General features: G+C 43.1%; 1 protein-coding gene across 1 annotated transcript; it reads left to right on the forward strand.

Annotated features, from left to right (window-relative positions):
• Positions 1-25304, forward strand: LOC122412931 (photoreceptor-specific nuclear receptor-like). The gene is made up of 6 exons (XM_043422924.1): positions 1-910; positions 6734-7178; positions 11931-12034; positions 17528-17642; positions 23432-24060; positions 24319-25304. The coding sequence occupies exons 1-6, from the start codon at positions 790-792 to the stop codon at positions 24555-24557; spliced, it is 1653 nt and encodes a 550-aa protein (XP_043278859.1). The 5' UTR covers positions 1-789; the 3' UTR covers positions 24558-25304.
• Positions 25305-25809: the final 505 nt, after the last annotated feature.

The following is a 25809-nucleotide window of genomic DNA, read 5'->3' on the forward strand; positions in this document are numbered from 1 at the left end:
GTTCTATGACAACACGCGGTTTCTATCTCGTGACGTCGACACCGAGAGATCGTTCGAGTCGTTCGAGTACAACGGTAACCACCTTACTACAAAATTCTCACACCGAAACTACCGCGATGGAAGACGGAAGGTTGCCAATTCGCCGATAACTATTAAACTCGGAAGGAGAGAGAGAGGCTCGACTTCGGAACTGTGATTCTCTCCGTAATCCGCCATCTTGATTTTTCATCCCCCACCGTTGAGATCGCAATCCGAGACGTAACCCGCGAATATAATTATCGGGAGGTGACAATCGGCAACGCGGCGTCGCCCAACTTGGATCGTTATCTCTCCCGAGGAGAGAAGGGGAACGTTTATATACAAGTACATCTATAGGGTATATAGATATGAATGTATGTGGATATATACAAAATATATAGAAAGAGAGAGAGAGAGAGAGGAAGATCGAGTCCGGTGGCGGGGGGTGAATCGCCAAGTCGGCAGCTTTTTGCCCGAATCGATTCTCAAAAGTCATCGAATCCTCGTCGTGTTATAGCGCTCTACGGTCGCTCGACGATCGCCTCCTTTTTTTTCCTTTCATCTTACAAAGTGTCACAACATCGTTCCGTCGTTTTTCACTGATGTTTCCTCTTGTTTTCATTTGGTGATCGAACCTCAGTGCGAACGTTGCATTCATGTGATATCTTTATCGCCAATTTTTCGCTTTCGATAAGTGAGTGTGTGTGTGTGCGTTTACAAAACTTTCCTCAAATCGATAAAATTGAGGTCTAGCACCGAAACGAAACAATCATGAATGGAGCTGCTCCGATCACCGTCAATAATGATCCACAACTGCCGAGACAACTATCGCAAAACGATACGAGCTCCGAACATCCACGGAGCCCTGGAAGCCCTTTGAGCATTCGCCACGGTTTGTACCTTTATTCAACTTTGGAAACGAACTTATTGCGAATCTTCGATGACGCTGGACTACGTATTTTTCATATTTTCTCATTTTACGTTCCCTCCCTCGGCCACTTTCTGTCTGAGGGAGAATCTCGTTCGGTGTTTAATTCGAATCAACAAGTATATTTTGCGCGAGTGAATGATGCACAGTAAAAAATTTACTGAGACAATGGAGCAGGCAAACATTTTTGTGCTGATGAGCAGATTTTATTCAGGCAGCAAGGGAATTAGTGAAAAATCATTAATTAACTTTAGTCCCGTTTTAAAGGTGAATATTCGAGTGACAGTTGAAAATGATTTGATTCGGTGCGTCCACGATCATGAAAAACTTAGCATTCGATGAAATTTGACGCCCAACTGAATCGAAAGGTTCTCGTCAATGTCCCCGGAAAGTCGTGACGCGCGTTATTTTTTGACAAATGTTTCGATACGTTTTCAAGTCTGGGATCTGCTTTCATAAAAGAAAAAGACATATGCCTGCCTCAACATATGAAAGCCGAAAGAGAAATAAAAGAAAGGCGAAAAGAAAACAATAAAAAATAAACGTGCCTCGTGTTTTGACTGATTCATTCCGACTCTTCGATTAAATGCGTAATTTAATCGAGATAGCGATCTGTCAGCACGGATGTTGTATGCAGATCTCTGCGCTGCTACATCAATTTAATCCGTCTGTACCCTAACAGCATTTGAATTATACGTTATTTAGTTAACCGGTCACGTTCGTAGCGATAGTAGATCGAATCACAATTCACGAGAGACGAGACACATTCGAAATGTACCCTTTCCGACCCTTGCCAAGTGCTCGAATCTTCATTCTGACAAAATCAGCAAAAAATTTATTCGCATCGTGGCTCCATCGAATGAAACTCGTTCTCGGGAGGGTCGGCGCCTCCGGATACAGGAAAAAAATATTTGTACACAACTTTGTCAAAAAACAAGCCGATACCAAATCACATGAGAATGTTTATTAATACAAAAAAGATTTTTCAAGGTGTGAACAAATACGGTACGCGCTTCTATGTATTTTCGTGTTAATGACAATAATATTTGTTGCATCAATATTTGCGATAGCCACGATGAAAACTGTGAATACAGATTTCGTCGTTTTATATAATCAGCGTAAAACATTTCCGGGCTCCGTGCAAACTTTTTGAGATAATTCCAAATATGAATTTACGATTGAAAAATCTTTTCATCTAATCGATAGAAAGTCGACGATTTGTGCAGAAAAAATGAACGTCAATGTTTCGTGCAATAGCAGTTTCGTTTCGTAAAATCGAAAACATGATTTTTTATAAAGAAAATAAATTAAAAAAAAAAGGATGAAATTCAGAGTATTCCGGACGGTTCTGAACAAGTAAAGATCACTGGAGCGAGTACATAATCGTGACGATGATCCAATGATAGTTGCGACGGATTGTACTTGCTTTATTCGCAAGTAGCCAAGGCCGAGGGTGAGGAAAAGAAAAATGCGATGAACAGGGGCGCGGAACGACTACTGGATTACCCAATTAGAGTAATCAAATCTCTGAGTCTCTTCCACCTAAGAGAACAGCTCGTCGCAGTTCCACGAGGAACAAAGTGCATCTCGAGGTTAAACGAACAAGAGTAAAGAAAGGAAAATCACACAGCAGCAGCGTTTGCTGATCTAATTAACCCGAATCCATACATAGAAATGTGGGAACATCAATTTGGTGCTTCGAATGATGCTTTTTATTATTGATGATCTCATCAATGAATTATATTATAAAAAATGAAAACAGACTTGGAAAAATGATAAAGAATTAATGAACTTAGAAAAAACAAATTGTTGATTCAATAAAAGTTGGTTTTATTGGAAGAGTCTTCTTCATTTAACTGCAATGTTTTCGGATAGAAGTAATCTGCACTTTAATCATGCATCACATCAAACTTTGCGATGATCGTATACTTTTTTTCTTAGCGCGGATCAAACGATTGTTTAAAAAAGAATAAAAAAGCTGTGGATACTGAACGAAAAGCATCGTTCAGTGCGTTTTTGAGAGCTTTTTTCCAGAGTGCATGGTCTTTGAACAGGGCTGAGAAGGGACGAGGGTTGGTTTGGGTTCTGATTTATACGCGGATGTACTCTGTGTAGGTTATATTTACTGTGGTGTAATAGTGTAGCGAGTGAACGTAGCGACGGATGGGCGCAAGGGCGTCAAATTTCATTAGCATATCAATGCTGGTGGATGGCGGGGCTTTCCAGGCGCCACCTGCGACCGGTATTATGGGATCATAGTCAGGCTTGTGAACCGAGTAGATCTCTCGTTTCGCCAGCCAAATTTCACCCCTGATCCGCATGCAATATCGATACGGGATGTACCGAGTTAATCGGGCAATAAAAAATCTTCAGACATTTTAATCGTCCTTGAGATTTTCTCATTACATTATTGATCACGATGCAACAATCATTGTCCCGGAACGATGCACGCTTTCTTTACGGAACATTCATTGAATGGGTATTGTGCAAAATTGATAACGCCGTCAATTCGATTACCAGCACGATAAGGGCCGGAAAGAAAAGTCCTTTGAAAAAATCGAAAAGGGCGCCCAGCTTTGACGTCTCTTTCCCTGGTCATTGTTCGGAAATCTAGGAAATCGATAAAATTTCCGGAAATCCCCTCGAGGAGAAAGCTCATCGTTGTGCGATAAATACAATCCCATCAAATCACGCCTCGACGAAAAGCGTGACTAATAAAGTAAGTGGCGGGCAGAGGTCCCCGAGTAATTCGTTTTGAACGACCCCAGATTTCGTTTGCACTATAGATATATCCAGTGAATAGTATGTATAGCTGCTATGATAGATTCTAAATCGCATTTCATCCCGCCGACTCATTCTCGATCGTGATTTCCTTTCTTTATCTCTCTCGCACGTATAAGATTCTCGTATAAGCAGGTTTTCGGAAAAGTCGAGACTGTGCCAACTTTGGGCTGTAACAGGTTTACTCTTTTTTTAATCTTCTATAACGTTTTCGCGATTATTTTATCCCAACAACAAATGTGTAAAAGCTTTTGATGTGTAAAACTGTTTTATTCATTTTTTTTCTTTGATACGCGCGAGCGTCACTGAAAACCCGTGGAACGAATTATAGCATGCTTATAGAGAAATAAAAATCTTCAATTTCCCTTTCAATTCCGAGCTCTGATCAAAGTCTGGAAAAGAAAAAATCATAAATATTTATGGGAGCAAAATCCACGTGCATTAATTTATGATTTCCTCGAAATTCTTTCACTTTCTTTCCGCTAAAGCTGGCTCTCTTTCGAAACTCATTTCTCAATGTAAATGCTGTTTGCCGAGGCCAATCGTTCGTGAATCCCTCTGTCTTTTCGCGGTAAGCTTCTACGAGAGCTCCGGAGATCGTCTGCGGGGGTTGGCGGGAAAAAAAGTGACGTTTCGCGGGGTAAAACTGTGGGCGGTACTCCCTCGGGGAAGAAAAAGATCTGTCCCTTCGGTCCGTTTGAGGGACAAACTGAAATATCTTTACGAAAAGAGAGACTCCTCCAGGGCGCTCAAAACTGATGAAACTCGTACAATTTAAGCACGATTCCTGTAGTAACAAGGAAGAAAAAAAATGGATTTTTCATCGTCGAATTATGGTCAAATGCGAAAAAAAAATCATTAGCAGCCACTTTTATGACGCTCCGTTTACTATTCCCCGTTGAACTGCCAACTTTATCTCACTTACCTTTTGATTATTAATGCACATTCGAGTTTTCGTTTGATGCTCTATACTTGAAAAAATAATGAAACTCAAAATTACATACGCGATGGAAGCGAATCGTGCAACATGATTTTGCATAAAAAAACAAACAAATGAATGAAATTCCACGCGACTGTCATCGACCGTATTGAAGAGGAAAAAGATCGCGAGATAGTCAACGTTTTCCAGTGTATTTCTCGGATGCGCATGTCAGTACAACATTTGTGTAAAGTCTGGCGGATGATATTGGCGCACGACGCGCGTGAGACCCGAATAATAATCGTCGTTGAATGTTTGTATATTTTTTTTAGACCGACGCGCGAGCGACGTACACGCAAACATTGACGAATCATTATTTATTGTTTCATGGCACTCGCGCAGCGATATTCGATGCTCGTCGCACATTTTGTTTTCATCCTTGTCATCATATTTTTAAGAATCGATACGCCAACAACTGAGCTCAACGAGAGCTTAATTCTGATGGAAAATACCCATGATTTATCCGTCACGAGTAGCTACTCGATGCGTCACCACCAAAAGAAAATAGTCGCAACTCAGTTTTCTTGTTATCGTTGCTTCACCAAGAAAGTACAATATTTATTGGATTCTTGAATGATCTTTGCATATGTATCAAACGTTTCGATATTCGGGAAGTGGTTAATTTCTAAAATATCGCAACTTGGGATTTTTTAGATCCTCTTTTCTCACGTAGGAGAGGTGTCAGTGTGCACTGACCCGACAGATTTTGCCTGCAGTCTTCCGATTTCCCCATCTTGTTATCCGAGGAGCTTGGCTCGGACTACTGGACCTTCAAGAACAACGAATACTTTCGTCCGGTATGAGAGCACCCGGTGCTCACTGTTGCATTAACGTGATGACACGATCGGGCATAGCCTCGTCAAAGCGCACTGCGATTAGCAATCTTCTCGTATATCGAGGTCGATAGGCTTCATTATTTCTTTGTTTTTGTACAATTTTGGTAGGAGTGAGGAGGAGAAGATCCGTAGTCCTCGGATGAACTTCTGTGAAACCAGAAATCGTACCAGGGGGTAAGGCCGTCCTGTTACGATCTTCAGTAAAAACTGAGAAAATGAAAAATAATTCGTGCGCGTCAAGAGCTCATAAAGGGTGGGGTTCAATATGTCGAATAACTGAATTGTAGAACGGTCGATATTTCGAAATTTTAAAATTTGTGACATCAGTTTGGAGATAAATAAGTAATTCGAAATTCTTATTCCCGATCGTCTATTCAGCAGATTGCGTGTATAATCAAAAATTCCTTCTCTCAATTCATGTTTACCTGCAAATATATATTTCAATAGTTTTCATTTCGAATGCAATTTTAACAGACCATCCGAATGTCAAAAGTTCATATTTTCGAATTCAAACTGGAGAGTAATTGTTTTACAGACAGACTAGAATACAGAGTAGCAAATAATCGAAAGTAAATTTTTCGAGCCTATAAAACTTGGATATGCAGAACAGCGATAGCTCGAAAAGGCAAAAGTCAAAATGGCGATGTTTCAAATTGGAGATCACCGGTCTGAGTGAGTGAGTGAGTGAGACGCGTGTATTTGGAGCTCCGCTGCATTTCTTTATTTCGATCGATCGACTTTCTAACGTTTCGCTATTTTGACCGTTCGACTTTTTGGTGTTTCAGTATTTCAACCTCAGTTATATTTGGTCTTTTCGTTATTATATTTTCAAAATTGTGAATTTTCACAGTATCACTTACTGCAGTAATTTATGAATCGAAAGAGTGATAGTCGAATTTTCGAAAAATCGATATTTTAGTCACCGTCCTATGGTCGATTGTTACATTCTATTTTCGATGTAAACGTGCTTCGAACCTTTCAGTTTCTGCTTTATTTATTTTCGGCATTCAAAGCTCTAGTCGAATCTATCTGTCTCCATATTATCATTCGAGGTTTATAAACTCGAAATTTTAGCTCTTCGAAATTTTAGTCATTCCAACATTTCATCCCCACCCCTCATAAACACTCCTGATTAATTGACTTTGTATATCATAATTAAAGGTAAATGATGGAAACGAAATCTTATTCCAGATTCAGGAGAATCGAGCGTGATATCGCCCGGATTGCCCGAACGATACAGTCCTTTGGGTGCAACGGGATCAGCGTCGAGTCAGCACGATCCTTACGCTTCGCGATCAGTTCAGGAATGTCCTGTGCCATTGTGTCGTGGAATGCCTACCGACTTTCCCCTCGCTCGGTCACCGTATTTGACAGCGTTGGGCAACGGCCATTCTCATTTACTGGGTCAGTCTGTTCAACAACAGCATCATCATCAACAACAACAGCAGCAGCAACAGCAACAACATCACCATCAGCAGCAACAACAGCCTCAGCATGGAAGCAAACCCCCGAGGAGCCTGGGACTCATCTGCGTCGTTTGCGGGGACACGAGTTCTGGAAAACACTATGGGATTCTCGCCTGCAACGGATGCAGTGGTTTTTTCAAGAGAAGCGTCCGAAGAAAGCTCATTTACAGGTATGATGAAAAAAAACGTATTATTCGAATGACTTTGGAAACTTGTCAAGTTTTTTGCGAGCTCTGCCTTAAGGAGGGTGGCTACCGACGATACAATGTTGCCATGCTAAACCATGTTAAATACATAAAAAAATTCAAAATTATAAGAATTTAATAAAATTTGGTGAACATATTCTTTAGGGCCAAATTTGACAATACAATTTTTTGAAGATTTTTCTTCTGTAAAGTTATCGAGTAATTGATCACTAAAGTTCAAGTTTATAAGCATAGCGTTTCCATATACATAGGCATACATTCCGGGCATAAGAAATCTGCTTTAATGCGTAATTACTCGAAAATTTTGAAAAAAATGGTGTCTTCGCACTTGATGTTGAAGAACATTATCACCAAATTTCATCAATTTCTTATCATTTTGACGAGTGTAGCGACCCTCCTTAAAATTTTGACTGACTGGACTCAACGATTCGGTTGAATGAAAAAATGGCTGTCGAATGAATGAGAAGAGAATATAGCAGTGAGTATTATCCGAGGAGCTTGAACGTCCATGAGGAACAATCTGATACAAGTTTCGGTGAAGATAAATTGAACAAATGTTTGCACGATAGACAAGAGGTCACGAAGTACCCGCTGGGACAAGCACTCGATCCTCCCGACACACAGACATCAAATCTGTCGATCCTACGTATTACGAAGCAAAAGTATCGTGCACAAGTGATGTCCATTTGGGTGTGCCTAATAGGGAAGCGTTGAAAGTTATATGTACATATAGTTTAGCGGAGGCTTCATGGGAGAAAAATGATTTGAATGTGGAGATGGGTAACCAAGAGGGATTTGGGGATGCTTTATGTTAGTATCGCTTGGCGCCATGTGGCCCGGATCGAGTGGACTCATCCTTAATACTCGCCAACAATACCAAGTGCCTGTATAATTCGTGCGGCAAACACCCTTCTGCCTTCCTCGGGGTTAATGTCTCTGAAATTTTTTTTGGGATGATCGGGGACCTTGATCTCAAATATGGTGGACCGTATAGACGAAAGCTCAGAAAATAAATTGAAAAAAATCAAATAAAAACTTGTCGATGAACAACAATCGAAAACTACGCTTTACTTTTATGACGAGACTCGAAAAACCCCTTTAATCGAGCGTAGTCAGAGGTTTTGATTTCATGGAATGAGAAATGGCGATTTCTAAGTGTCTAAGACGTAGCACACTTGCAACGAAATGTTCACTGTGCACTGTCACACGCGTTGAGAGATTATTTCATTAGAAAAATAGAATTATAAAATGCATGATAAAGTCTTTCTCGCATAACACAGTTTTTAAATTTGTGTCCCGCATACTTCTTCACTGGGCATGTAGATAAATCAAATAACGGAAAAACAACCATTCCCTTCACGGCTCTACTCAAAAACAACGCTGCTCCAAACAGCCCAACTCTCAAATTTGCTAAATCAATACAATCCAATGTCTCCTCTTTTGTCACTAATAATCCGTGTTATCCGCCCAGACATGTTAAAGATCAGAAACATTATTCATGCATAAAATAAAAATCTTTAGAGTGAAAATATTAGCGAGTAAATTTCTAAGAGTCGAGTCAAGTTGCAGCAAGTCAACGATTCTACTCTCAGTAAATCGATTCAACAACAGTTCTCCTCCAAATACACGTTTAAAGAGCGGAGTTGTTATCGAGTAGAGCTGCGATGAGTATAGTTATAAATAGCTCCTAGTTCACAACTCTATCGGTAGCCATTCTCGATAACGACTCCGCTCCTTAATAACTGCGGATCTACGCAGAGAACGTCTACTCTTCTCCTTAACATATCTATTCCGGTGTGATATTTAATCCCCGATATCTCCACTCGTGATGATTTTAGAACATATCTCGTCATTAGTAGAGACATCGAAGATCATGGATTATACACGAGTGGACGTAGAGTTTGTTATGAATTTCGGAGTTGAGATTTTAGGAGCAGAGCTGTTTTCGAGTAGAGTCGTAAAAATGGTTGTTATTCTGCCGAATGAAATATTTTAGTAAAATTTTCTCTTATAGAAGCAATAAATTTGGTTAAATTATGATGAATAATAGTGTTTTGTTAAAAAATAATTTGACAAAATGTTAATTGTCAGCGAGGATCCTTGACTGCAAGATAATTGTCGAAATTTTATGCCCTCGAGTGCAAAAATAATAATCGATTGCATATCGCTAACATTTGAGTGCTGGTAGCGAGAGCGAGAAAAACTGGAAAGAAGGAAAGAGAAAAAAGAGTGAGGAATAAAAAAGGTTTTCCGGGCTGCTGCTGGATCCGGCGTAGGACAACAAATCCTGTTCCATATACAAGAGCCATCCCGTCTCTCGTTTGAGGAACTACAACGATCCCTCGGGAGCGACGATTCATCTCCATCGAATGTCTCTCAACCCCAAAATCAGCCGGCCCGTCGCTTGCTCACGGACTAAAGATAGTTGCGGAGCGAGATTGAGCGACGAGACGATCGTCCACCAGACTCTGTTTCGTATTGTTTGATACGCGCAACAACCTTTGAACACGTGTAAATGGGGATGAGTGTACGCAGGATCGTTCGGTTCCTCCGGATCGCGACAGCTCCCGGATCAGACGATTCACGCGAAGTGAATATTGACCTCGGGCCAACCCGAAGGGGATTCGCCGGCGGATTTGATAAATAAATGTCTCTTCGAATCAGCTGCAAAGCTCCGCTCTTCTACTGACTCACTTCGTTCTCAATTAATCTTCAAATCGATTTTTGAGCTTCTGCAAGGTTTTCTATTTTATAAAAATCTCATGGGATTCTTTTTCGTCGTGCCCTCCACTCTGGACCATTTGAAATGCGAATAAAGTCCTAGAATCTGACGTTTCTTTGTACCCAATCGATTGGTCATCGATCTTTCCTCGCTTTGATTAAAAAAAGCCAAACGGAGTCTTCGCATCCTTAAAAAATATCGTACGTAAATTTTTGTCAGATGGCCCTATAAAGCGGCAAAGACAGAAGAGCCTCCCCGCACAGATAACCAATTATACCGGTAGGGTGAGTTTTGGCGCTCGCCGACTTGACGAATGAGATCGACGAGGGGTTATACAAAAAGCTTGGGCCACGATCGCCGAGCCTCTCAATACAGAGTTTTGTTTCTTCGTGTGTATACGATCGAGCCGCTATTTCGAGGCTGCGACAGATGCGTCGCCCAGCACAAAATCCTGCCTGGATTACTAGAGTCGCATATCTCTCGTTCAGTCAATCTTTCTCTCTCGCTCGCTCGCGATCGCTCCCTCGTGGATTCAAAATTCTGTGGCCTCTCCCTGCTCTGGATCACCCCGCTCGAAGATCGATCTTTTTTTTATCTCTAATCGAGTAAAACCACAATATTTCCAAAATATTTACACAAATACTTGTGTACGAATTTCTTCCGCGCAAAATCTTCCGCAGGATAACTGCTCCGACGAGCGTTCGTTTTCGCGGTAACGGATTACATAATTATCGCTGAAAGCTTCCGGTACGTAATCACGAGACCCCACAACGGGTCCGGTCCTCGAATAGATCGCAATCGTATAACAGCGCCGATAATGAGCTGGTGAGAAAGTAGCGATCGAAGACGATTTTATTGAGATACGTAACGAGATTGACGGAGCTCGGCTCTTTCGATATTCATCCCCGACTTGGCGAGCCGAACGAAATAACAGAAATAACAATACATTACATCATCGTAATTCCCGCGTTAATGCCACCATCGATAGATCCAATGACCCACAATAAAGAGCGCCACATGTTTTAGGTTATAAAATACCTAACTCGATAAAGCAAACAATGCCTTTTTGTATGGCGAGCTTCCGTTATGCACACGCATACACATATCTATAAATCGACGGGAAATTCGATGCGAGATAGGTAAATAAATGTATGATGTGGTTCTGAAGGGTGAATGCTGCAGCGGATGCTCAAAGCGAGCGAACGACCAAGAGCGAGAGAGAGAGGAGCAAGAGGACGAGGGGGCGAGAGTCGAGAAGAGGGGTCTCGGCTGGCAGTGCCGCTTCTGGTGGCCGCGGGTGGCTTCGCTGGGGTGTGAACGCAAATCAATTTGTCCGACCCCTGCCGGGGCCATGACGGCACGCACCGCTCGCGCCCTCGCTCGCTCGCCCCTCAGCCACCGCATTGACGAACTCGCGTGCACACAACGACACGGGAATCTGCGCGAGCGTATATTCAGCTTTGCAGATAGATAAAACGCCGGGAATTATCGCGTTTCATAAGCTTCCTCGAGAACGAGACGCCCTTTTGTCCTTCGGCTGTCGAGCTCTCCGTAAATACTTGTGTTCTGACGTGTATTGGTCACGAATGTTCTTCCCACAAAGCCAGAACTGCCCGAGGACAAGATAGAGACGCATTGACTGCTAAAACCCCGAGAATTCAAACTCGTTCTCGCGCCTCGACCCTTTTCATTCCGCCGTCCTCCCGCGGGCGCGGGCGCCCCGGTACTCGCCTCTTTTCACTTGTAACTGACGTTTGTTGAAATCGTTCCAACACGACAGAGTCGTTGTTGCTCTCTTCGGTGAGCACACTCTCGTAGCTGGTCCAACTTGAGGAGACATCAATGCTACTCGCGATGCCACTCCGGATAGATTGCCTCGGAGTTGCAGAGTGAATAGATGAAAATTGAGAAAATTAGACGAAGACGCGGCCAAAGAGGCTCTTCGAGCATCGAGTTTCACTAATTATTTGTTTTTTTCTCTCGTTCGGATTCAGATGCCAAGCCGGTACCGGACGCTGCGTGGTCGACAAAGCCCACAGGAACCAATGCCAAGCTTGCAGACTAAAGAAATGTATGCAGATGGGCATGAACAAAGACGGTGAGTTTTGACAAGGCGATCAATAGCCAAACGTGTATACGCATAAAAATCGAAGAAATAATGTTTCGGGATACCGTCGGAGAGCTATATAAAAATAGGAACGCACGTAGAAATCAATTGGGATTTCTCTCAGATCGAGAAATTGGACTGGATTTCTGCGAGGGCGCGCGGGGAAAAGACGCTGCGCGTATAGCGAGTAAAAGAAAGATCTTTCGCGACATAAATAACTGGGTAAAAGGTATCAGCCGCTAGAGAAAATGACGCGACATATATAAAAATACGTGCCCGTGTATATGTGTATATATGAAAGAAACGAGAAGTAGATCGCTGAAGTAACGACCAAGGACAGGGGTTGTGTCTCCCCATCCTCGTTTCTTCTCTTTGCGATTCGAGTCTTAATACTTTCGCGGCCTCCCGGAGAGCGCCTGCACCTGGGGAACTGCGCGAAATATCCCAGCGTCTTTCCTTCCCGCATCTCTTTCTCTTCCTTGTGCCGATCCCCCCTCCCCGAGCGGCCTCTTCCAGCCCCACCAGCATTGTACAAAAGCTACTACACATTTACGGCGAGAGGAAAAGAGTCGAACTTTCTTATTGCCGAACTTGATGTCGTATATAAGATTGGATCGGATTTCTTCCCCTTTTTCTTCTCGAGACGAAGACACAAAGAAATACGAAATTACGAAAACTGAGAGTACGATCGTCGGATTTATATATTGAAGCACTTGGTGCGCGATCGTCACGGGCACCACCGCAGAGATCCAAATTTATTAGCGATCATTTTCCAACTTTCCAACGCGCGCGAGCGAGGAATTGTTTTATTTGGAATATTCTTATAACCCAGATGGGAGCGGATTTATCATGAGGATTGGAATTGCCGATATCCGGAGGCCGATAAATCCATCCGGGGATCGCTAGATAAGCAACTTTAACGATTGTCTATGTGCTGAGGCGCATCGAGCAATTGAGTTCGTTGCTTCAATGACCACGGGCTCGTCGGCTTATTTCTGTACAGGAGAACGTGTCTCTCGCGGTAACGTTCTCCGACCATTAACCCGCCGTAACGATCCGCATAAACTTCTCCAAAACGCCTCTAGGCACGACACGAATATTCCTCTGCGCGTATACACACGTTCCTATCTACGTTATAATAACCAGGAAACCATTAAGCAGCGAATGAACAATAGGGCCGTGCCAGCTCCGCGCGAATCGTCATCCACCGAGCACTTTTACACGAATATGCATACGCTTTCAAATCGAGGGTGAACGATCCTCGGTTTTAGAACCTACCGCACTAATACGAACGAGGTCTTCGTTCCCTTCGCACAGTCGTAACAAAAGTTATTTCAAACGGAAATACTCGAGCACTGAATTTTGCGAGCATAACTTGTTCCGGAGAACATTTACGCGCGTTTTTGAAAATTTTTGCAGAATAACAATCGTCCTCTTTACGCCTCTACTCGAAAACAACTCTGCTCCTGAAATCTTAACTCCGAAATTCGTAACAACTCTATACGTCCACTCGCGTGTATAATTCGTGATCTTCGATATCTCTACTCATGACGAGATATGTTCTGAAATCATCACCGGCTCTTATAAATCTACTCGATAAAATGTCCAATCTAAAGATTTCTATTTTGTGCATGAATAGCGTTTCTGCTCTTTGACATCTCTGGGAGGATAACACAGATTTTTATTGACGAAAGAGGAGACATTGGATTGTATTGATTCAGCAAATTTGAGAGTTGGGCTGTTCGGAGCAGCGTTGTTATTGAGTAGAGCCGCAAATTCTGCCGAAAATTTGCTCTACTCGCTTTTCTCGTTGATTGATTAATTAGGTTTTCGGATGCAGCAATTTTCGAGGCTTCGTGAAAAACGATCGTAAAAAGCCTTCTTTTACTTGTGCGAAAGAGACTTTTGTGCGGAACAATTACAAATTCTATATTCAAGGGGTTTTTTTTATACAAAAGTACGTAAAAATGCGGATCGTCGGTGCGAAATTATAGACACCGAGAAAAATGTTTTTCTGCCCACATATGTCATTCCACCGACGCACGTGGTCCGGCGTGTGTACACGTGTACGTATAATTCGCCTATTACACGCACGCATTTTAATCAACTGAGAGACACAGGGGCATTAAAAAACCTTTAGCGAAAAGCATCTCGGAACTTGTTTCGATCCTTAGGGTTTTTTTCGTGGCGGGAAACAATCCGCAAGAGAGCGTATCGTGTCTCCTGGTCCATAAACACAGGGCGCCCGGTCGTTAGCGACGGTCGCGTGCCACGAAAGACTCCCGAAGGGTTAATTGGAGGAAACAAATGTATGCAGAATTCGGGGGAGTTTGTGTATCCAGAGCGCACTTGGGTACGCAAAAGGTCGCGATTCAACTCGCTCGGTTTGCTAAATCGTCTGAGCATCTATTCTTTTTTTTTTTCAATCGAATCTTTCACTTGATGCTCGAAACTCGTCGTCTTCGTGCGGACAATCTTTGCTAATTTATTCTGACGAAATCAGCACAATTTTCGTCCCTCCTCTTTCGTTATTCCTTCATCAACGAACTAAAAATTTGTCCACAATAACAAAAACTCAATTCAATCAAAGAACAATTAAGCCATCGATGAGTTAATATAATACAAATCGATTGGGTTGGAAAGAAGAATGCCCATTAAAAAGATTTCATGATATAACGAAACGACTTAAAAAGTGTATTTAACGTGACCACACGGCGTTAAATTTTACTCCTCCTCGTCCACTTCTACTCCCAAACCAAACTGTGAAGAGACCACCCGTCGCGACGAGTCCATGCAAATGAGCGAGAGTGTGCCACGACGACGTTTATCTCTTTGCTGGCCACGAGAGACGAGGGTTAAAGAAAGATAAAAAAAAAAAAAAAAAAAAAAGAGCGGGAGAGATACCGACTCGAGAACGTGGAGCCAAAGGGCTAAAAAAATGAGTTCGGCAAGGGTGGTTGAAGTCGAGAATGGTTTATACGTCGTGCACCCACAGAGCTGTACGCATGTTGTAGGTGGAGCAGAAGGAGGCTCCCATTAAGCCGCTCAGCGGGCCACAGACGACGGTAAAACGCGAGACAGTCACGTTTCATATTATTACGAAATTATTCGCCGCCGGCCTCTTGAGCTAAAATGTTAAAAGAATAAATAAACATGGAAAAAGATTACTCCAACTTGCCCTGGACGCGTCGCGTCTAAAAGTCTGGAAAATTACGAAATGAGCACCTCTTTCTCGAGCAATCTTCGCTTGATTTCATTACAATGGTTTTTTCAATCCCCTCCTGACAAAGTGCACAATAAAAAACTCAGCTACGAGAGCTTCCCAACTTTCGCAATTACCAGCAGAAAGAACGAGAGTTCCGATCGGTTATTTTCGCACTAAAGTCAAAAAATCCAACTAAAAATCCAATGGAAAAATGAATGATTTATTAGAAAATGATCCTTTGGACAAAACATTCCGTTCCTCTTATCACAATCTTCGCCCATTTCTATTTTCGACTTTGTCAATTGCTGTCCCAGCATCCGCATTAGCATAATGCAAAAAAAAGATATTGATTTTATCTCGGAGCTACAACGGAAACCGTTAGTATATAAAAAAAAAAGTAACTTTTCCTCAATTTCAGATTTAAAAAAAAATTCTTAGGTAATGCTCAAGTCACTTTTTAATGTTTTCCTGTTTTTTTATCAAAAATCGCGAACCAAAAATTGTTTTTTTTTGCTCTCATAGCAGAAAGTGTTAGTCCTTCATTGAATCTAATAAAATGTCGTCCTTCTCAAAAAAATTTAAAGGCCACCACGCATAATTTATTCCTTTTTTTCTGTATATTTAGCTATGAATTATGAGTTAAAAAAAAATGTAGCTATAAATAACTATTCTTGTCGTTCTTATACAAAAGAAGGGGTGAAAGTATTTTGCAAAAACAATTTTTCAAAATTTTGTAGAATTCAAATTCTCTATTTCAAAGTCTGGTATTTCAGCGCAGAAGACGTTGTAATTTGGTAATTTTATAGTTTTCCCATTTGTTTATAAAAATTAGTAAAATATTTTGACTGAATTCTGATGGAAAATAAATGTAGGCTAATGAACGCAAAATCACAAAAATGTTTAGCTCCAAGCTGTTTCTTTACAATCAAACTATTTGAGTTTGTACGAGATGGCAACTTTGTACGCAACAAACCTATTTCGATCTTGTTAATTTATTTTTTTTTTTTATATCCGCAAAAATTACGAAACCGATTTTGGAAATTTGATGAAAAATATTTGGCATTTTACATCGATTAGTCTCCATTTTTTTCTAACCGAATTCGCTCAAAATATTTTACTAATTTTTATAAAGCACGAGGAAACTAGAAAATTCCCAAATTTCAACGTCTTTTATGGTGAAATATCAGACTTTGAAATAAAGAATTCGAATTCGGCAAAACATAATTTTATTTGGCATATTGTCATTTTTGTACGATCCCCTAGCAAGTTTTCCTGTATAAAAATATAAATAAATAAAAATATTTATAAAAAACAAAAATATTTATTATAGTAACATGTAATTTTGAACAACTATGTTTTTCACTTCTTATTTCGGAAGGACGACAAAAATTGCTATTTACAGCCACACTTTTTTTAATTTCATATTCTACAGCTAAATATACAGAAATAAAATAGAAATAAATTACGCGAGAGCCTTCAAATTTTCTCGAGAGTGACGACAAAATTTAATAAAATTCGTGATTACATGGAACACTGACGCTTTCTGCTATGAGAGTAAAAAAGTGTTTGCTTCGCGATTTTTTATTAAAAAGAGGAAAATATTGAAAAGTGGCTTGAGCACTATCTAGAAAATTTCTTAATCTGAAATTCTGGTAAAATTCCTATTTTTCCTGTGCTAACGATTTCCGTCGGAGCTCCGAGACAAAAAAATATCAATTTTCATTGCATCACCCTAACCCGCATACTTTACAGGAATCGGGAAAAACAGTTACGAAATACTCGTGTTATGGGCATTTCGAATAAAAACGTACCCGAGAGTTTCTCACCGTCCATTATCGTACGAAAAAATAGACAAACAAAGTCGGCGTACGACAACGCGGTATAACCGTATATTTCAGTCCCTGCGAAAGCTGGAAGTTACGTAATCCCAGGGAATATATACGCGTAAGGAGATTGGTAGAGACACGGGGATGTGTCCATTCGGCATTGTATGCAATTTTTCTGGGCGATGAGAGACCGAAGTCGGTTATAGTTTTCCTGTCAAGAGCAGTCCTGTGGGCATCATCCGACATGATTGCTTTATACGAAAACAGACGAGTGAGGCGGGTTCGAATTATGAATACAGCTGGGTTCATTCGCGCGTGCATTATTTCATTCACATGAATATCATGCTACGAATACATAATAATAATTCGGAGGCGGATTGATCCGCACTTGACAATCGTCGACTCCCAACAAATTTCTAATGATTTCGCAATGACTTTTCGTTGTTTTTTCAGCTGTACAGAACGAGCGACAGCCGAGAAACACAGCGACGATAAGACCCGAATCGTTGGTAGAAATGGACCAGGAGAGAGCTCTGCGAGAAGCGGCCGTTGCTGTCGGGGTTTTTGGGTGAGCCGAATCATTCTTAAAATCTCAATTCTCATTTAATCACCGCGCGCGGGGAGTAAAAATATCACGTTGAGCATTTTCTCGTTGAAGAATTGTAATTGAACTAGTTTATACAGAATTCAGACTCTTCCACGTGTACTTGTTAATTCATATTCAAAGTGCTCTGCGAAATTTAGCGCGGAGGTTGTGACGTAGCTTAAAGACTTTCCGCATCCGTTCCGGTGTTTCGTGTTTTAACAAAACGTCAATTTCCAGTGTGAATTTCATGGTGAAATCGAAGCTCACACTGCGCCGCGGTCTATAAAGTTTTTCCGTATTATTAAGAGGGCGAATGTGCGTTGTTTCTGCGAGCGAGGCATTGAAAAAGAAAATAAATAATTATTGGAGATGTGCCTTTGAGGAGGAAGAAGAGCGAGAGAATGGAGGGAGAGGGACGGGCTATTCGTAAAGTATATAAAAAAACGGCTGGGCACGGTGAGAGCGTAAACGTACGTGGGACGTACGTGTTGTTATGATGAAGAGACAAAAGAGGTTGTGGCAGAGCACAGCAGAAAGGACGCCACGTTACCACGTTTGATCTCGCTGGTTAGCGTTATCTTCAACGGGCCGTTGATCGGTGCTTCGAAAACGGCAACGAAGATATCGCGAGATGACCGACGAAGGCGACTTTCCCACAGGCTTTGCGCCACACCGAGCGTGATCTATCATGAAAAATTACCTTTGACCGACTTGCCGTGAATTAAACCCCTCGACCCCGCGCTAAACTTGGTTCCGTAATGGGGCTTTGGGACCGAGGTAGCTGTTGGCGTTGACCGTAGGCTTCCCGCATCGTTAAGGAAATTATTTGAGCCGTGAGTAAGCTGATAATCGATATATGGGAATGCGGTGAGCCTAACAAAAACCACGCAGGTACGATGCTTAGCAGAGTGGACGAGTGGACTTTCAAATACGTTCGTATACGAGCGATTATTTATGGTGAGGCAATGAAAATGCATCTCCGGCGATAGGATAAAATTTCCCGGGATGGCGGAATACCTTTTATTTTTAGGATATCAAATAATTCAGCTACGAAAACTCGGACACCGCAAAGTTTGTGTAAATATCGTATAATAAGATTTAACGGGAAAGTGTGTGTGTAGCCCAGCGCTCCGAGGATGGATTCGATTGATTCTTGACGAGCGTAACATCCGCGTGCAGGCACCATTTGACCTGAGCTGAGTTTCGAGTGAAAACAATACTCGTCTTGAGGGGGCGCCGCCTTTTGGGTTCGATTGCAGGGCGTTGGAGCTGAAAAACTCTCGAATCCCGATGATCGGACGCAGACACGATTGCGAAAGCGTGTAAGCTCGCGTTTCGAAATGTCTCTCATTCTGGTGGGAGCCTCAACGATTCTCGACTTAACTACCGTGAGGGCCGAGGTGAATAAGCGATTCGCCGTTTACGAGCTGGGCGAAAAGCGCCCGGGCGCGGGCGCACGGCGAAGCCATTTTGTTGCAATCCACCATTTCGTGGCACTCCGTACGAGCTCCGTGATGCGCATGGCGCGTCAATGCCGGCACCACGTCCACACTGTCGCCGATGTTTTTCTCCAGGAGTATCGGTTGGACGATCGGTGGCAGCGAGCTTCTCATGTCCCCTTCCGATTTCGCGAGTTTTTTCGTGCCCGTGTTAGCAGCCTCCGTCGAAGCGTGTATCACGCTCGTCTCGTCGCATTCTACCCTCAGCAAACCTCCGCGGTGGCTCTCCGACTTGGTCTTCCTTATCAGGCGCGCCACTCGTCTTCTGATCTCCGCTTTCGCTCTCGAGAAATCTTGCCTCGCATGCATTACGTCCTCTCGTTCTTCCTCCTCTTCCTCCTCCTCCTCCTCCTCCTCGTCTTCCTCTTCCCCGTCGAGATATCTCACCCTTATTCTTGAATTCTTTGCCACGTGGTCCAGCATCTTGAGAACTCTGTCGAAAGAGTCGGCCATGTCGTCAAGGGAGCGCTGGCTGATTAAGAGGAATCCTCGGGTCTCGGACTCCGTTTCCCTCAAAGTACCCTCCAGCTCGGCGAGATCGCGTTTCATCAACTCGAGTTTGGTTTCGGCGCTCTCCCGTCGGGACCTTTCCTCGGCTAGTAAGCTCTCCGTTCGTCTGGTCTCGTCCACCAGTCTGTCGTGCTCCATCCTAGCTTGCGACAGCTGCTGGAGCACTCTGTTCAACTCTTCGACGCTGTTGCTCTCGCGACTCGGGCATTTTTCACTCTCGACGATCATCTCCGAGCTGGGCGTGAGAGCATCTTCGTCCTCGGGTTTCTCGGGACTCGGGACCGGTTCGTCGACCTGCATTTGGGCGGTGAGGTCAACGTGGAGCGACAACTTCTCTTTACTCCCCGAAGCCGGCTCCTCGACCCGCTTGGCTCTCGCGCCATCGGCTCGTTTCTCCGGGCGAACGGGCGCTTTGCCGAGGACCGGAGGGCGCGGCGCAGCATCAGCTCGGGATCGACGATTGACGACGTTCGCGTTGACCGAGAGATTTCTTCCGACGCTCGCCGACAGAAAGGGCCGACGAGTCTTAGGAACGAAGGCGCTCTTCGGCCTGGTCAACGTCCCATCGTGGTTCACCTCGTCGAAGCGACTCCGGCGTTTCGCATCCGCGGAAACCACGTTTCCGTTGTCCCTCTGAGGCAAACTCAACCATCTGTAATCCGATCTGCCGTTCTCGGCATTGTTCTTCTCCAGTTTGCGGAATATTTCTTCCGTCAAATGGTCCTCGAGGTTGGAATTCATGCGGACGTCGATGACGGCGAGTGTCTTGTTGCTGTCGAGCAACTCGATGATCTGACGGCCCGCGCGATTCGTCAGACCGCAGTGCTGCAGATCGACGGCTTTCAGCCAAAGGCTGTCGCGTATCGCTTCGACGAGGTCGGACACCGCCGGGTCGCCCAGGCGCGGATTACCGTTCAAAGTGAGTCTCCGGAGGCCCGGCATCGCCTCCAAATTGGGCTCGCGGTACCGCAGCGATTGTTGCCAGGTTTCGTGATAGAGCGACAGCTTTTGCCTCGAGAGCGCGGCCGCCAGGGCAGCTCCGCAGCTACCGCTCAGGTCGCACTGACTCAGATTCAACGTTCTTATGCTCTGAACGTCAGCGACGGTGCGACAAACGAGCTCGCAACTGTTGTCACCGATGTAGCAACGTTGCAGGGACAAATGTTGGAGGCTTTCCGTGCCGGCCAGACCGACGCAGAGAGTCGCTAAACAATCCGCTGGCAATGGAATTCCTTCGAGCTCGAGGCACGTCAGCGCCGTCGAATTCCTCACGCACTGCGCCACACTGTGGGACAACCATTCCAAGAGGTAGCGCGACAACACGACCGGAGCTTTTCCCATTGTACGAACTTTATCCTCGGAATTGATTTCCTCCAAGGGTTTCCGACACTGATAACGACTCCGCACGCTTATCGAACGCAAACTCCGGTCCAACGTCAACGAGTTCAAAATCGGCCCCCAATCGTCCATCTTGACGCGATCCGTTGTGAAGTCAAGGCACTGTGGCAACGTAACGCATATTACCGGCAGAGGACGAACCCTCTGCTGCTTGCACAGCTCCATGTAACACGCGGCGAAATTCTGCCCCGTTGGTACGGACACTCTGATGGATGCTTTCGAGCTCGCTGTTGGTGTTGAAATTCGATTACGCGAATCCCCAATTTTACGACGACGCTCCCGTCGTTTGACGTACGGCGAAGCCATTTCTCAGAGCTTTCGCAAACTCTTCAACTATCCAAAGGCTCCGGAGCCCCAACGGTTCTGTCGATAGTTGTGACGGAATTCATGCGATCACTCGCGAGACGATCTCGGGTCAAACGTCATTTGCGGTACACAACCTCAATTTTGTGCCAAACTGCTTCGCCGTTTCAACACTCGGGTTTGCTTGAGTCACAGGATTCCGTCGTCCGATCGAATCCGATCGCCCGGTCACAGAATTACTATTAAACAACAGGAGCTAGTGAGAGGAAAGAATTAAAAACAGTTTCTACTTTTCGCGATGGTCGCGACGTGAATCGAGATGACGCGACATTGCGCGAGGTTGATGACGCGAACGGTGGGGAGAATCGATGCCTCCGGAAAAAGAGCTTTCCAAACAAAAACATGTTTGATCTTAGGGCTCGAGAGTAGAACTGAAGTTATCTGCACCACTGAAAGTTTTACCTTCAGAAGCATTCGGCTGCGACCAAGTCGATATTCGAGCATCGCTTCTTCCTTCTACAGCAGCCAAAATTTATTGCCAAAATGCTCGTCATTTGAAATCTCGTACTTGACTATTTAGCGTGACAAACTTTCAGTGATGTTTGAAAATAAATTGAACTCGTATGACGAATAATCTACACAATAAATTGTTGAACGAAACAAAGAAATCAGTGATGTTGATTTCTCAACTAGCGTACTTTCAAGAATCCAGCACTTGTATGAATCGATAAACGGGGAAAAACCTTCTGAAAAAATGCTCACGTGTTCGGAAGCTGACAGATTTGTTTTACAGGATTTCCATCACGCACCATTTCATTCTCCGAAGATCCCCAATACGTCTTTAAGCTATGTCTTTCACGAACCCGAATATTCTACAAACAACTGATTCTAAATTACACTAGGGTAAAAGTGAATGCGAATAGATCGGCGAGATTTCAGGTCAGGTTGTCGAACATTTAATAAAGAATTAAAACGTGAAAAATCTTAAAATTCATACAGGAGCTTATGGAATTTCCAATCTCATCAAATTTCTATTCGGATAGAAAAAAATGTAAGGAACCCATAGCGACGATAAAAATAAAGGGTTGCCGAATGCTTGAAAGAAATATTTACGATAGAAGTTGGAAAAATGGCAGAAGCAGCTCAGCGAGGTTGGGAATCAGTCCAAATTTCGAGTGCCCCAATCTGCGCCATCAAAAAATACGCTCATGCGAAAGGAATACTTTAACAATAATACTGTACACGGAGAGACTTTTATAGCAAAAATTACTATGTTTTTATAGTAACGTCAGACCATATCGATATTATAATAATAATCGCTACAGAGTGTGTCAAACAATGCAAAAGTTTGGGGAACCATTATCACAGTCCATAGTAAATAACGCTACTATATTAAAAAATGAACACCGAGCGAATTTTTATTAAAAACATATAGTAAATTATTAAATGATTTGATGAAAATTTAGGAGATACCATAGCAATCGTTTCTTATGCGAAAAATTGCATAGTTTCGTATTTTCCTTTTATGAGGCGTTGCGAGTATAAACATGAAAATTGACTAGTGGCACATAGTGAAATTTCAAGCAATCGCTTCGTTCTGAAGCGGACTTTGTCAAGTGAATCTTTGTCGAAAAGAAAAATTACTTGTTTTCGGACGGTGCGACTCGACGATACAAAAATTTTCGACATTTCACCGATTGGTCCAGTCCAGTTGACCAATTTTTAACATTTCACCAAAGACACGAGTGACATTCGGATATCGATGCATCGTTCGATGTAAAATAGTCAAAGACCTAAATTTTGGCTGTCGTATACATAGTAAAATTTGAAAGAACTGCTTTCGGCATGAAAATTACAATGGACTTTGGTGAAATTTAATAGAATATGGCGACATATAGAACAGCGCTGCTACAAAACATAGAAAATTTTTCTATCTATTCATCCGAAATATTCGTACATAAAAGTCTCTCGGTGTACTTACAGAGCTCAAAAATTGTTGATTTTCCATCCGCCCTCCGAAGCTTGAACGACCATTGACCGCTTTGACGTTTCTCTTTCCAGACCGCCGGTGTCATTGGCAATGGCGAGATACGCGACTCCGTTGCCACTGCCGACGATCGGTTCGACGACGACGAACGCAACGTCGGAGGATACGCCACCCAGGCAATTGCAGGATCCCGAGGACGGTAACGCTTCCGAAGACAGCATAGACGTAACGAACGAAGAGCCCCTGACACCCCAACAGCGCAACGTGTGTGCCCAACTGCCACCGGTGATGCCCTCTCTGTACTCGCCAGCAGGTGCAGAAACCGTTTACGAAACGAGCGCGCGGCTCCTCTTCATGGCGGTTAAATGGGCCAAAAATCTGCCTTCCTTCGCGAGTCTCCCCTTCCGCGATCAAGTCATACTCCTGGAGGAAGCCTGGTCAGAGTTGTTCCTGTTAAACGCCGTCCAATGGTGTCTCCCATTGGAATCGTCGCCGCTCTTCAGCACAGCGGAACTCACGGCTCTCACACTTTCCCCGCATTCTCTACCATCCTCCGGCACCCACATGCTCAATGGGATTGGAAAATCGAGCCAAGTCGCCGCCGATGTCAGACACCTTCACGACACACTCCAAAGATACAAGGCCGTGATGGTCGACCCCGCTGAATTCGCTTGCATGAAAGCAATCGTGCTCTTTCGACCAGGTATGGCTTCATTTTTCTAAACTCAAAAAACTACTGGGGCTATTGGAAATGGAGTTTTTCGATGATTCTTGGAAAGGCTTCGTTTTTCAAATGTCGAAAAAACTAGCTTAATATTTTGTTTGACTTTGGACCGGTAACCAAAAAATATCGATAAACTAAATATAAAAAACGAATTGCCAATTGAAAGCTAATTCGAATGCGAAAAAGTGCGGGACCATCGAGTATTCGAAAATTGATAGATTTCATTGAAATTTACAGAGACCCGAGGCCTAAAAGATTCGAGTCAAATAGAAAACCTTCAGGATCAGGCACAGGTGATGCTTGGTCAACACGCGAGAGCTCAGCAGCCGGGGAGTCCGGCAAGGTTCGGTCGGTTGTTGCTGATGCTGCCATTATTGAGAAGTGTGCCGGCCTCGAGGGTCGAGCTTATTTATTTTCACAGAACAATTGGCAACACACCAATGGAAAAAGTGCTCTGTGACATGTACAAGAATTGAGAGCAGTTGGAAGCATCTGCGTTGAAACGATCATTATTTTTTCTCCATCGCATATGATTTCGCAGATTTTCCTCCTCGTGTAAATAGTAGAACGAAAGAAACAAGGAAAAACAAATAAAAGAAATCTAAGAAATAGTGCGTAGAGATCTCACGTAGTGAAAATAATCGTCGGCCATTTTGGGACGAGGCCTAAATTTCAAACGAATTAATCACAAGGCCTCTCTCACTCTCCGTCTCTTCTTCAATTAAAAAAATCACTGTAAAATATATTGGTAGACGAAAAGTTCAAGTTTTAACATTAACCTAGAAGTTCCTGTGTATATCTAATCGAGAAGCTGATTTAATCGAGGATTCAAATATATATCCACTGAGGAAACTTGAAAGAAGTGGAGAGTCAAAAGGAGTCAAAAAAAGAGAGCGATACGCCTCTAAATTTTGGATAACTTCGTGTGTATCTATGTATTTATATTTATTACATGTATAACTTGATTATTGTTACTCGTAATTTTAGCACGTTTTTCTCGAGTTCCCACGAACTCGAGATCGAGAGAGAGAAAGAGCATAAGAAAGGATAAATACATAGACAGATGTGTAAGATTCTGTTCGCAATTAGTGTCGTGACGTAACAAGCATAATGGTCTCATTGTAGATGTACGAAATGTATGTACACATCGATATATAGATATATATAAGTATATACATACATTATGTATATATAGCCTCTTATAATAAAAAAAAAAGTATATAAAAAAGAGCATGCTTTTCGCGGAGAGAATTATTCTCATTTTTTGGCCTGTCGGAATTATTGGGAGCCGGGAGATTCGACAAGTGTTTGGAATTTGCGTAATTGAATATTTCGATTACCATGAAATTCGCATTAGCCCTTTTTCCAACGTTCTCCATACAAGCGTAAATATTCTTCCCCCATTCTCGACGCTTTTATGTCACTAAGGGCGTGTCCCGAAGTTCAAACCCTCCAACTGTATCGCACCTTAAACGCACACGCCGTTATATACGTATATGCGGTATTTATTTATCACCGTGTAATCCCTGACTTCAGCCCCAATGCGGCCACATGCCAGTGAAACTTACACAGCGATACCGAGAGCTATGAAAAGTCCCCGAGGTGCACTCACATTCGTCGCGACGCTTATATATAAATTACACGAAGGTTCAACGAGATTTAAGGGGCTCGCGCGGAGAGCGGGCGAGAGCAACGATCCTGTCGAACCTCTTTCCTTTCTCTCCCTCC

This window comes from Venturia canescens, chromosome 7, assembly GCF_019457755.1.
Source record: "Venturia canescens isolate UGA chromosome 7, ASM1945775v1, whole genome shotgun sequence".
Lineage (NCBI taxonomy): Eukaryota > Metazoa > Arthropoda > Insecta > Hymenoptera > Ichneumonidae > Venturia > Venturia canescens.